The sequence below is a fragment of the Phodopus roborovskii genome, unplaced genomic scaffold (assembly GCF_943737965.1).
Source record: "Phodopus roborovskii unplaced genomic scaffold, PHOROB, whole genome shotgun sequence".
Lineage (NCBI taxonomy): Eukaryota > Metazoa > Chordata > Mammalia > Rodentia > Cricetidae > Phodopus > Phodopus roborovskii.
This window is the reverse complement of record NW_026126691.1, coordinates 2962139-2975540: the sequence shown is the minus strand read 5'-3', so window position 1 is coordinate 2975540 and position 13402 is coordinate 2962139. Positions and strand designations below refer to the sequence as shown.

General features: G+C 40.9%; 1 protein-coding gene across 2 annotated transcripts in view; it reads left to right on the top strand.

Moving 5' to 3' along the window:
• Positions 1-286: 286 nt before the first annotated feature.
• The window catches only part of Samd8 (sterile alpha motif domain containing 8), a 48452-nt gene continuing 35336 nt past the window's right edge, over positions 287-13402 (top strand). The window contains exon 1 of one of the 2 annotated variants that reach the window (XM_051174799.1): positions 287-530. In XM_051174799.1, the coding sequence (XP_051030756.1) occupies positions 357-530 (174 nt within the window). In that variant the 5' untranslated portion in view covers positions 287-356. Of the gene's footprint in view, positions 589-13402 lie in introns of both variants that reach the window. The other variant, XM_051174800.1, reaches the window with a different exon arrangement.

The following is a 13402-nucleotide window of genomic DNA, read 5'->3' as shown; positions in this document are numbered from 1 at the left end:
CTTTGCAGAGTTGAAAGGATTGCGATTATAGTCTCATAGAGAATAAAGGAGCAATAAATGATGTTACTTGGGAACTGGCTGACGAGGAGCTAGTCCCTTAAAAGGACTCAGAATAGTCTGTTCCTAGACCCCCTAGCCCAGTCAGCAACTCCACAAAAACTCTTTTGTATTTTCATTAGGACCCCTTGACTGCCTGGCCTTGGGCCTGACGCCTGCGCTCTCACCCTCACCTCCTGTTTTCCCTCTGCTCCCTTCCGGTCTTTGCCCCTCCCCTTCTCCGATAGCGCCCCGCCCCCCGAAGCAGTTCCGGTTCGGCTGGCCGCTGCTGGCGGCGCAGCGCCTACGGGGTCGGAGCGATGCCCGCGCGTAGCCGAGCTGGCTCCCGCCTGCGCTCCGGCTCCCCTCCCCGGACTCTGCGTCTGCCTCTCGAGGCGCAGCTCTCCGCCAACGCGCCGAGGACTCCGGACTCCGACGGCGCCCCGGACGCCGGCTCCGAGCTGGGTCCGGGCAGCTCGGCTCCCACCGCGGAGGTGAGCGGGCTCCGAGGCTGAGGAGAGGGGAAAGATTGGGGGGCGCCTGCAGCCAAGGGTGAGTGGAGAGCCAGGGGCTCTAAGGGCCGCGGGGAGACGGTTGGGGGGCCCAGGGAAGGCCGCTCTGGAATGGAATCCAGAGGATATTAGGGGGTTGAGCTGACCTGCGGGCAACGAGGGGCGAGGAGCAGGGACTGGGCCTTGGAAGCCCAGCTGGGTGAAGGGGGCTCCGGAATCCTAACCCGGAGGAGGAGGTGCCCTGGGCTGTGGCCGTGGAGGTGAGGGATGGAAAGAACTGGCTCCGGGCCGCCTGAAACCGGCGCGAGGGCAAGGCAGCCGGGTGGGGACTGACAGCCACCTGACCCGGTGGGAATGGTGGCTTTAAAGGGCCGGAGTTAGGGTTGGCTGGAAAGGGATGGGTCAGATGGAAAGTCTTTTAACCTAAAGGTTAGAGAGAAACAGTCTAGGAAGAAAAAGGAGCCCTTGGGGGATCTAATTTAGGGCCTTGGCTCTTTTACAGGTAGGTGTCTTTTAAGGCGTCGAAGATCCCTGGGTAGTGGATGTGGGCTATAGGGCTTTCTTGTTTGTGATCTTTTTAAGAATCTGGACTGCCGGGAGCGAGTATGCATCACTGATTTCCAGGGACTGGGGGGAGGCGAATGAAGAGGAAGTGATGTTTGAAGGAGGGTAGTGATTTCTGAAAATAAAGATGTCACTCAGATTTCTTCTGAGGCGAGTGGTTTACTCTCTTTGTGCTTTGTTCTTAAGGTTTAGATGTCCAACAAGTTTAAATCTTCAGATAGGGTTTAATACCTTTCAAACCTGCAAGAGGTTTTTTGGACGCTTGGATTTTACAGATAATTCAGTGAGAATTGTTAACACTTGTGTACGGCTTGAGTTGACCTGCATGTTGGCCACAGGGTGGAAATATGGTTCGTGGAAATTCCTGGGTTAAGGGGGCACATACACCAACAGTCCAGGAACCGACAAGATCTTCCCATTGGTAACTCTAGGATTGGGGTTACCTCGGAAAAACAAACAAACAAACAAAAACCTGAGAGGTAATTTTGACATCTTTTCCAGGACTGGTATTCTACTGCTATTTTGCAGACTTTTGCATGAATGATTTTTTTTTTTTTTCTATAGTGCGCCTGAAAAATAAGGGTAGTACGGGGAGATTGCAACTGGCTGCTAACAAAAGGAACAGTGAGCAAGCAGCACACAGGTGCTTTTTCTAGAAGACATAGTACCAAAGCCATAATTCTGCCAGAAAAGTATTGATCCTCAAATTTGTGTTCACTTTCACAGAAATGAGAAATGGTAACATGATTCCTTGGAACCTTTGACTTTTAACTGAGGTTCATGTTTTCCTTTTGTGGCTCATCACATAGGTGTTGCTAAGTTGTTGGACATTTCCAACCAACTTTAAATTACTTTCCACTCCAAACAAGCATCTGCTTAATCTTCATGAGTTGATCATTTGCTGATTGCAACAAGCTTTTAAATTGGTTTGTGTAAATGGACTGTATGTCATGCCATTGAATGAGTGCTCAGGGGAATAACAATTTCCTCAAATAGGTGAATTCTTAGTTTTATTCTTTTGAGGCTGTCAGAGGGTAGACTAGTAAGGACGATCTTTAGATGAAGAATTTTATGTAGCATTGCTGTTTATTTTTCTGCTTTTGCTGACAGCTTGGGAACTTTAAAGAACTTGTTTTCATATTAGCTCTGGTCTTTTTTTTTTTTTTTTTTTTTTTTTTTTTTTAAGTCTTTTCAGGCTAGCCTTTAACTGATTCTCTAATGTCAGCCTCCTGAGTGTTTGGGTTACAGACATGCACTACCTCACCCAGCCAAATTTAGCTGAGTAAAATTTTTGATGTATGAAAATTTGCTGAATTCAACTGAAATAAAGAGTTCTCTGCTAAGGTAACATCCTAACATTGTTGTGAAATTAAAGAGAGAAATTGTATTTTCATTTCCCTTTATCAGTTCTCAAAGTTGCTTAGTTATAAAGAAAAATCAGTTTTATGGTAAAGTAGATACTGTAAGGCAGAAGGAGCCTTCACTATTGCAGTGGCAGAGTTGGCTGGTGCAATCAGAGAAATATTTTCAGTAGCATCCTCATTCCTCAAAGCTACTGCTCATGCTACACAGTTGCTTATAAATATGTTGATTTTGTAAGTCTTCAGCACATTAAAACTTAACTGTAACTGATTGTGACATTGTCATGACTTTTCTCAGAGTGAGAATTGAACAGCTATTGAGAAACTGTTAAACCCAGATGTTCTAATGGATGCCCTTATTATTTTGTCTTAGAAAAGTGCTACATTAAGCTATAACTTAGTGGCAGAGCAGCCTATCATTCAGGAGGCTTTGGATTCAATCCCAGTCTCCATTAACTATCTTGTTAAAAATCTTTGCTGGGATTTTGCTTCCCAGCCTAATGTAATGTGTGGTATTTATTGTAACTAGCATGGCCGTTAACTTAAAAGATGTCTTCTCTGTCTTCTATTTTTTAAGGTTAACTAGTACATTTTCATAGTATGAGTAGATTGTGACATCTTGGCCCAGATTATTATTTTCTGTTACATTAACTAGATTTGGGATATAACATACAAAAACAAAGATTTCAATCTGGGCAAGGTGGTTTATACATGTAATCCTGTCACTCAGAATAAACTAAGAGGATCAGGAGTCAAGGCCACCTCATCCCTCTCTTAAGAGTGTGTGTTTGTGTCTGTGTCTTGAATTGTAGTTCAGTTGATAGAGTTTTTGCCTAGTGTACATAAACCTTGAATTCAGTTGCCAGTATAAGAAATAAAAATAAAAGGCTTTACCTGCCAATATATCAAACTGCCACCCTCTCTATACTAGGAATTGGGGTTTTACAGACTTTACTAGTGTGAAGTGGCATAGTGCCTGGTCAGGAAACTTTCAGTAATTTTCCCACTAAATTTTGATTGCTGTGTAAACACTTTTGGTATAGCCTACACTATAAACTAGCCATTGTTGTCTGTTACATTTTTACTGAGCTCAGTTCTCTATGTGGGTATAATTAGGTTCAACTCATTAGTGGGAACTTTGATTTGAAGATATGATGAACCCAGACAAGATTTGTGTTCCTTTGATACACATGAGAGGTGGAGTATGAAGGGCATGCTTAGGACAGCAAATACAAACATGTTTCAGAACTGGGGTGCAGCCAAGATGATGCTGATGAAGCCAGGGGAGCAGATGCACTTCCCTGCTTTCCTTTGCTCAGAGGTAGTATGCAAACACCTTAGAAAGGCCAGTGCCAAGAGACTGGCCTATGCAGTGTAGGAAATTGCTTTTGCATCTTTGCAACTGTTTTGCAATGCAGAGTTCCTATGAAATGTTTTAGGAAAAAAAAGAAAAAACATCCTGTGCTTGCCAAGAAAAAGTAAAATATCTTTGTATAAATTTAGAGAAAAGATTTTAATTGCTCATTGAAAATGTTGCTATTTAGAATTTTACATTTTTCAAATGGAATAGAAAAAAAAGCTGGAGAGTCAAATTACTGTTAAATAGTTGTTAATCATGAAATTTAGATAGAAAAGCCCAAAGTATGGTATAGTTTATCCCTTTTTTTTTTTTTTTTTTGGCTTTTGTAAGCTTTTGTTAGGCTTTAGTTTATGGATGTACAGTTTGGTATAATTTGGGACTGTTGAATGAATAGCACATAATCTGTATTAGATTAAGTTGGAGTTGGGCTTATTTTAGCCTGAGTAGTTTCTATGAAACTTTATTTATTGAGTGAGTGAGTGTCAACTAAGCCATGGCACATTGTGGATGTCAAAAGGTGACTGGAATGAGTCTCTCCTTCTACCATGTAGGTCCCAGGAGTCATTAGATCTGGCAGCTGGCACCTTTGTCCACAACCACCTCACCAGTCCACAGTGGTTTTGTTTGTTTTGGGTAATAAATACTATGAATTAATTTTTCCTGAATAATTTGCAACATCTCAAAGAGCAGAAATAAAAGCAAAATTTCTAACAAGCATTTTCTGTGTGAGATTCAGCACTCTTAGATTCTGTTTGTAATATTTTGAAAATTATCATGTTACAAATGGCATAGCTGTCCTTATAAGAATGTCTATAAGAACACCCAACCCTATGAGAAAACAGTACTCTCATTATTTTTTGTTTCAAAGAAAACTAGCCATGTCAACTTTAGCTTTCAGTCTTTTAGCTATATCTCTTATCATGTATATTCATAGCCAAGAAAGATTTAAAAAAAAATAAGCCATGGGGTACCAAAAAAGTATACACTGTAAGAGGACTGCTATAAGATGGGGAAAATTATCACTAGCCTAGTAATATATGAATTGAAAAGCTGTATGGCACTGGGCATGGTGGTGCACTCCTTTAGTCCCAGCACCACGGAGACAGAGGCAGATAAGAGGCTAGCCTGACCTACAAAATGTGTTCCAGGATATCCATGACTATTATATAGTGAAATCCTGTCTGGAAAAAAAAGGGAAAGGAAAGCTATATCACCATTTTCCTTTTAAAATGTTTTTTAATTATTATTATTAAATTTGTTTTGACAATTTCACACATGTGTGTAGCACATTCTGTGTCAATTTACCACCACCTTGTCTTTTTTTGCTCACACCGCTGGTAATTCTCCCAGGTTTCTCAGGCTGCTGTTCTAATATGTAACTTCCCTAAGGAAAGTTTTTTTTTTTTTTTTTTTTTTTTTTTTTTCAGTGCTAGGGATCTGGTTCAGGCCTTCTGCAAGCCAAGCAAACATTTTATGAGGAAAGTAGAACGTTTCTAGCCCTGGAAATGTATTAGCCTTGTTTATACTTAAGTTTCTCAATCTACAACACATTTCCCCCCTTCTCTCCCTTTTGAAACAAGGTCTCACTACATAGACCAAGAACTCTCAGATCCTGGGATTAAAGCCATGCTCTGTCACACTCAACTTGTCCTGTTCATACTGTGTTTTGATTTTGGTTTTCAAGACTGGATTTCTCTGTACACAGCTCTGGCTGTCCTGGAACTCACTCTGTAGGCCAGGTTGGCCCCAAACTCACAGAGATCCATCTGCCTCTATCTCCTGTGTGTTTGGATTAAAGACATGCACCACCACCTCCTGGCAGGTGTTTTTTGTTTGTTTGGTTTTTTTGAGACAAGGTTTCTCTGTGTGGCTTTTGAAACCTGTCCTGGAACTTGCCCTATAGACCAGGCTAGCCTCGCACAGAGATCATCCTGCCTCTGCATGCATCACCACTGCTCAGCATCTATTCATAATTTTTAAGACTCTCTCTACTTCTGACTTGAGGTATGGATTTTCATTTTATTTATTTATTGTTTTTCCAGCACCACGTAGAAACTATAAAAATTAAAAACAAAACAAAGAAAAAAAACTTGGCAGGTCAGAAGTTTCTCAGTTTCTTCTCAAGTGGTACTGTTAGATATCCATAGTAACCAATTGTGAGGTACAGAGTGGTAATTCAACATGTTTACAGTATATAATACTCAGATCAGCAGGCTAGTTAGCACTGAGCACTTGTGGAGGGAGAGGGAGTGTGTGTGTGTGTGTGTGTGTGTGTGTGTGTGTGTGTGTGTGTGAAGGCCAGAGGTTGGTGCTAAATGTGTTGCTTAGTCACTTCTTTAAGGTATATTTTGAGACTGGATAGCTCACTGAACATGTAGGCATGCTGGCTAGTGAGCTTGAAGAATTCTGCTGTGTCTGGCTTTTTTGTGTGGGTGATCTGGATCTGAACTTCCCTCATGCTCATAGGGCAGACATTTTACCAGCTGAGCCATCTTTCCAGTTCCCCATGTCCTTAAACATTAAAAATACATTTAACTCAGGGCTGGAGAGATGGCTTAGTGGTTAAAAGCACTGACTGCTCTTTCATAGGACCTGGGTTCAATTCCCAATACCTACATGGCAGCTGACAACTATCTGTAACACCAAAATCTGATACTCTCTCACAGACATACATGCAGGCAAAACACCAATAACATAAAATAATAAATAAATTATCAAAAATGTATTTAACTCAAAATTGTTAATGTTTAGGAGATACAGTGTGTTTTTAAAAGCAGAATCTTTAAAAAACAAAAGCTTTTTGTGATGTGTGCATGAACGCGCTAATGATGCAGAGGATAAGGTTTATGTCCTGTTTTGTCACTCTCTGACATGCTTGGCTTTTTATGTGAGTGTTGGAATTCAGGCCCTGATGCTTGCACAGCAAGTGTTTACCATGAGCCATTTCCCCAGCTCCCAGTGTGGTTAGTTTTAAAAATTCTTATACAGTGTATCCCGATCAGATCAGGGAAGTTAACATTTCCGTCTCCTTCTCCTTACATGTATTTGGAGGCTTAACTCCTATCTTCCAATTGGTAGTAAAATATATCATAGGTTGTTATGAACTGTAATAATACCATTCTGCTATCAAACACTGAGTGAGTTCCTCCCTCTTTTCTTCCCTCCTCTTTCTTTCCCTTCCTCCCTTCCTCCTTCCCTCTTTCTTCTCCTTCCTTATTCTTTTTACTTTTTATTTATTTATTTATTCATTTTTTGTGTATTTTAGTATATGAGTACTCTACCTGCATGTATGCCTAAATGACAGAAGAGGGCATCAGATCCCATTATAGATGGTTTGAGCCATCATGTGGGTGCTGGGAATTGAACCTGGGTTCTCTGAAAGAGCAGCTTCCTTTACTTTTTATTTTTGAGATTATAATATAATTATATTTCTCCCTTTTTTTCCTCCCTCCAAACCCTCCCATATACCACTGCCCTTGCTCTCTTTGAAATTCATGGCCTCCTTGCTCATTAATTGACTCTGTGTGTGTGTGTACACATACATATTCCTAAATATAACCTGCTCAGTCTGTATAATGTCACTTAAATCTTCCTCCCTTTTATTGCTGTGCTAGCTAGCTAGCTAGAGATTGAATGCAGGGCCTCCAACAAGAAGTACTCTCCCTCTGTGCTACACTCCCAGCCCCAGAATTATTACTTCTGTTTTGTTGTACTTAATTAGCCAGCCTTCTTTACCCTTCTCCCCTCCCTCTATCAGTCACTGTTATGTCAGTTTGGCTTCTTTATGATTACACATAAGAGAGAAAGAACATACTGACTTTATGCCTGACTTTCCAATATCCTCTAGTCTACCCATTTTTGTAAAAATGGTTGAACTTTTTATTTACTGATGTTGGATGCCCTTCTGTATGCTGTGAATATGTTTCTCTTATTGGTTGTTTAATAAAGTTGTGTCAACCAATGGACAGGCAGGATTCAGCCAGGTAGAAAATCCAAACAGGGATAGAGAAAGGTAGTAAGTGGAGTTAGGAGATGCCATGTAGCTACTGGGAAGATAGGATGCCCCAGCATTCTCCGGTGAGCCAAGACCACATGGAGATACACAGATTAATATATATGGGTTAATAACTAGGAGAGCTAGCCAATAAGAAGCCTGAGCCATCAGCCAAACAGTTTATAATTAATATAAGCCTTTGTGTGTTTATTTGGTACTAAACAGCTGTGGGATGGCAGGGTGTGGGGGGACACAGAAATTTCCATCTTCAATTTTAAAAATATACCATTTTCATTAATTCATTGAGAGTTTAAAATATGCATATGATTATATAATTTTTCCCCCATTTTTCCCCAGGGTCCCTCCCTACCACCCTAATTCCTCCCAACTTAGTGCCCCCCTTTTCTTTTTCTTTCCCTTTTCTTTTTTCTTTTCTTTCTTTTTTTGTTTTTGTTGTTACAAGAGAGTTTTTCTGCATGATAGCCCTTGCTGTCCTGGAACTCAATTTGTAGATTTGACCCCTCCTGAATGCTGGGATTAAAGGTGTGCACCACCATTAACATCCCACCCCTTAACTAGTATACTAGTCCAATTTGTGCTACCCATATACTCCTGGGTGTGGGAATATCCCCTGGATCTTTGACGGCCTGTAGGGCCTCTTCCTCCCCTAAACCATCAACTGTCAGTAACTCCTCAGTTAAGGATGGGGACTTTTGAGCCCCTTCCCGCTCAATACTGGAATGTTAACTGACTTGACTTTGTTCAGGTCTTGTGAAGGTAACCACAGCTCGTGAGTCTTTAAGTATATCAGGTCTGTCATATCCAGTAGGCAGGTTTGCTCTGGTCCTGCCGGACCTCTGGCTCTAATCTTTCCGCCTCCTCTTCCAAGATGGTTTCTGAGCCTTGTGGAGAGCTGTGTGGTAGCTGAGCCCTCCACAGATCAGTTAGCTGACATCAACTGCACAAAGAAACTTCATGGTGAAGTTTTGAGAGCTAGGTACGTTTTTTGTTTTTTGTTTTGGTTTTGGTTTTTTGTTTGTTTTGTTTTTCAAGACAGGGTTTCTCTGTATTGTTTTGGAGCTTGTTTTGGAACTAGCTCTGTAGACCAGACATGCCCCACCAGTACCCTGCTACTGAGAGCTAGATATTTTATCAGAAAATCCTCTTACGCTTCCTAAACTGACCAGAAACCCTGAGCTTGGGTCTTCTAACCTTAGCTTCATAGCATTCCTTGTTGTTTGGTTTTTGTCTGAATTATATTCCTTCACTATGGAGGTTTAATAAGGATCAGGATAAACAAATATGCCGAACAGACGTTTATTCAGGGAGAAATAACTTACAACCTAGACAGATGAACACCAGCAGGTTCCACCGGATGCTCTCCTATCTGCGTCCTGCCAGCGAAAGAGCGTTCCTGGGCTCCTCCTCAGACCTAGGTCACTTCTGCACCTGGCTCCATCCCCCAATGGACGTGGTCAGTGCCACAGAAGCAGACAAAGTGAATATCTCACTACAATTCCCCTTTTAGTCTAAAGAAAAGATTTAGGCTTAATACAAAACTATATACAAAACAGTGAATAACAAGTGTGCTCTAAGAAAAGGAAAATCGAGAACAAAATGACCTACATATCTAGTCCTAGGGTGAAGGCATAACGGAGTTTACAATAGAGTTTACAATAGAGTTGACCTAAGCTGGAAAGCTTAAGTCTAGTACCTAATATATCTAACTAGGAAGAGAGAATAATAGTTGAGATAGTTTAATCTTCAACCTCATTAAGACCTGAGTAGGAAAATAACAATACTAGGGTAGACAGGAAGTGCGGGTGGGCAACTTCCAAAAGGTGCAGCGAGGACAGAAACAGCAAGCTAAAAACACCCCAGTTTTGGCTAAGGTCTAGAGTATCTGACAGACCACAACAACAGCAGGGAGGTAGGTAGAAAGGCTGTCTTACCCTGACGTGGGAAGGTTCAGCAGTCTTCTATGTTTGCCTCCTGCAAGGCAAACCACATAGGACCACATGTCCAAATCAGTGGTCAACTTGGGGGCAGTTCTTTGCCCAAAAGGCAATTATCCGAAGTGAGGATGGACTCCAGAAGGAGTGACAACAGTGTCCAACATATTTTTGGGAAAGTGCACAGTGCTGATCTGATTTTTAAAGGCCAAAGCACTTGTTTGCATTGTGGATTCACATTCTCATAAGCTAATGATTCTATGAGTATTCACCTAGAATCTGTGTCTGCTACCTCTAATTATACTACCCTAGACAAGCTTTCTAGAAAACTAAAGTTTTCTCTCAGTCCTTGCCTTATCTTGGTATAGGAGTCTATCCCCTCCCCCCAAACATTCAGAGCTGCTGAACTGTATAGAGACAAGATATGTTCATCATAGCTTGGGTTTCTGGGTCAGCATAAAGACCCTCACCAAGAATTTTATCTAGGGGAGCTTTATAAGCTTTCTTTAAGCCCTGAAGTTCAAGAGCTTTTGCTTCTTTTGCCTCTCTCCATAAAGCCCTCCATTCTAATTGAGAGGAGTTTTCAAGGACAGCTGATATTAATTGATCTCAATCCTTAGGGGTTACCTTGTTATTTCTTGCCCATGATTCTATTAATTGCTTCACATATGGTGAGTGCATGCCATAAGAGACTACTGCTTCCTTTACACCTTTTAAATCTTTCATACGTATTGGTTCCCACTGATACACAATGACAACTTTTGGGTGTTTTTTTGTTGCTGGTTTTTCATTAATAGATACAGGGAAAGCTCCCCGACCCTAAACAGTGTAGAAAATTTTAAGTCTCCTTCATGCACGAGATGGATTAAATGTGTAGGACCAGAAGGACAGAGAGGAAGGTTGAGACCATATGTGGCTGATATAGTGATAAATTTATGGGGTCGTGATCTATTACAGCAATGGAATACACAGTATTAGATAGGAACCATAAGTGACCTCATGATTGTGGAAAAAATATTATAAAGTACTATATAAGACAGACATCAAATATCCAGGTTGTACAAAAACAGAATACAAGTGCCACAGAAGCAGACAAAGTGAATATCTCGCTACACTTCACCTGTTCATCTGTTTGGTCATCTAGGTGGATGTTGTGTCTTAGCTGTTGTAATAAACATGAATGTGAAAGTCTTTCATGTGCTAATATCATTTCCACTGGCTGGAGTGTTAGTCTGTTACTTTAGGGTTAGGGTTAATAACAAAATATCTAAGGTGTCACCTATAGGGATGGTTTATTTGACTTGTGGTTTCAGGGGTTCTGGTCCATTGACAGTTGGCCCTGTTGCTTTTAAATTTGTACAGAAGAAGCAAACCTGTCATGACAATGATGATGTCGAAACAAAGCTTGTTTACTTTGACTGGAAAGAGTGAAGCAGGGCAAGGAAGAGATGGGCTCCACAGTCCCTTCAAGGACATTCCCTCACTGAGGCTTTTGGGGGCTTACAGATACAAATTATAGCAGCTAGCTACTTTTTTGAGGTACCTTCATATACATAGTTTTTTGGTTTGGGTTTTTGTTTGTTTGTTATTTTGTTTTTGTTTGTTTTTCAAGACAGGATTTCTCTGTGTATTCCTGACAGTCCTGATACTACTCTGTAGACCAGGCTGGCCTTGAACTCACAGAGATACTCTTGTCTCTGCTGGGATTAAAGGCGTGCACCACCACTGTCCAGCACAGGCAGCACCCTTGCCCATTGTTCTGAGTTTCCTATCATATTCTATTGGTAACAAGCTCTCTCAGGCTTAAGTCCCTACCCTTAGTTTATTCAGCTGTAATTGAACAATTATACTAGCTTTCCTAGATCACTGCCAGTGGTAACATTTTAAGGATTCTGTCTTACTAATTAACAAAGTGGTGTATTCAGAGTCTCAGATAACTACCTGTTTAAGTCTCTTAGTTCCTTCTGGTATAAAGGTGAAAGGATTCTTGAGTTAAAGTAACAATTAATGGGGGATGGAGGTGGATTTGTAGTCATGTCTTGCTTTTAGATATTGTGGTTTTGCTGGCTACTTCAGTATTTACATTTTATTAATGTTTATAGACATATGCAAATTACTAGTTTGGTTTTCTGCTTATGTCTATTTAAGTGTATTGTACTTCACTGAAGAATAGTTTTAATGTTTTAAAATTCTTTTTTCTTACATGCTCAATGTATAAAACAAACTTTGGAGTAAACAAAATTAGAGTGAAGAGTCCACCCTAGGAATAGCTATTAAAGATTCTTGTCCCCCACCCCCAAGACAGGTTTCTCACAGAGATCCTCCTGCCTCTGCCTCCCCACTGCTGATATTAAAGGCATGTACTACCACTGCCCCCAACACTACCTGGCTAATAGTGTTTTGTTCTTTCAATGATTTTTTTTTAATTGTATATATGTGTGTATGGGCATATGCATGTGAGTACAGGTGCCTTTGAAGGCCAGAGATGTTAAATCCCCCCCCCCCCGCCCCAATCTGGCTAATAGTGTTTTGTTTTGTTTCAATGATTTTTTTTTAATTGTGTGTATGTGTGTTTGTGTATGGTGTATGCATATGAGTGCAGGTGCCTGTGGAGGCCAGAGGTGTCAGACGGCCCCCTGGAGCTGTAGTTATGGGTAATTTTGAGCCACCCATTGTGGGTGATGGGAACAGTATTTAGGTCCTGGAAGAACATTGAATGCTCTTACCATCAACTCCTCTTAAAAAACAAAAACTAAACTAGAAAGGGCATGGCATTTCCATTATTTAGGATAGTTTTCCTTTTTTTTTTTTAAAAAAAAAAAAAAAAAAGAACTTTTTGTTTTTCAAGAGTTTTCAGTTTTCTCAGTGTAGCCTTGGCCGTCCTGGAGCTCACTCTGTAGACCAGGCTGGCCTGGAACTCAGAGACATGCCTGTGTCTTCCTCCCGAGTGCATGGATTAAAGACTTATGCTGCTACCTGGCTAAAAAAAAGAAACTTTTAAAATTTCCTTTTTGAAATGTAGTTTTACGGGGAGTAGCACCCGTGTACTTTTACCCACTTTCCTGCTGTAGTTACATCTTACATAACTACAAGACAGTATCAAAACCAGGAAACTGATTTTTATCATGAATAGAGTCTTACAACCATTGTTCCAATCCACATTAACTATTCCTTCATTACAAAGGTCATTCTCTGTACTATTATCTCTAACCCTTGGCAACCACTAATGGATTCCATTTATATAATCTTGTCAGGTTCAAAGTGTTGCATAAGTAGAACCACACAGTGTATGTGTATGACCTTTGGAGACTGGCTTGTTCCTCAAGTCTAATGCTGCAGAGACTCACTCATCCAAGGTCTTGAATTAGTGTGCCACAGTTTTAGCTGTTGACATATAGGAGGATCTTTTTGGTTTCTTGAACATTTCAACTGTTACAAGTAGTACTGTTGTCTGTGTCATCAAGTTTTCATTGCTTTGGAGGCAAACTCAGGGGCCTCATTGGATTATATGGTAGGTATAGGTGTAGCTATTCTTCACCATGGCTCAGACTTTCTGACATGTTCTATACTGAGTTTTATTTGATGTGTGGGTGCTTTCCTGTGTGTATCGGAACCATGTGAAC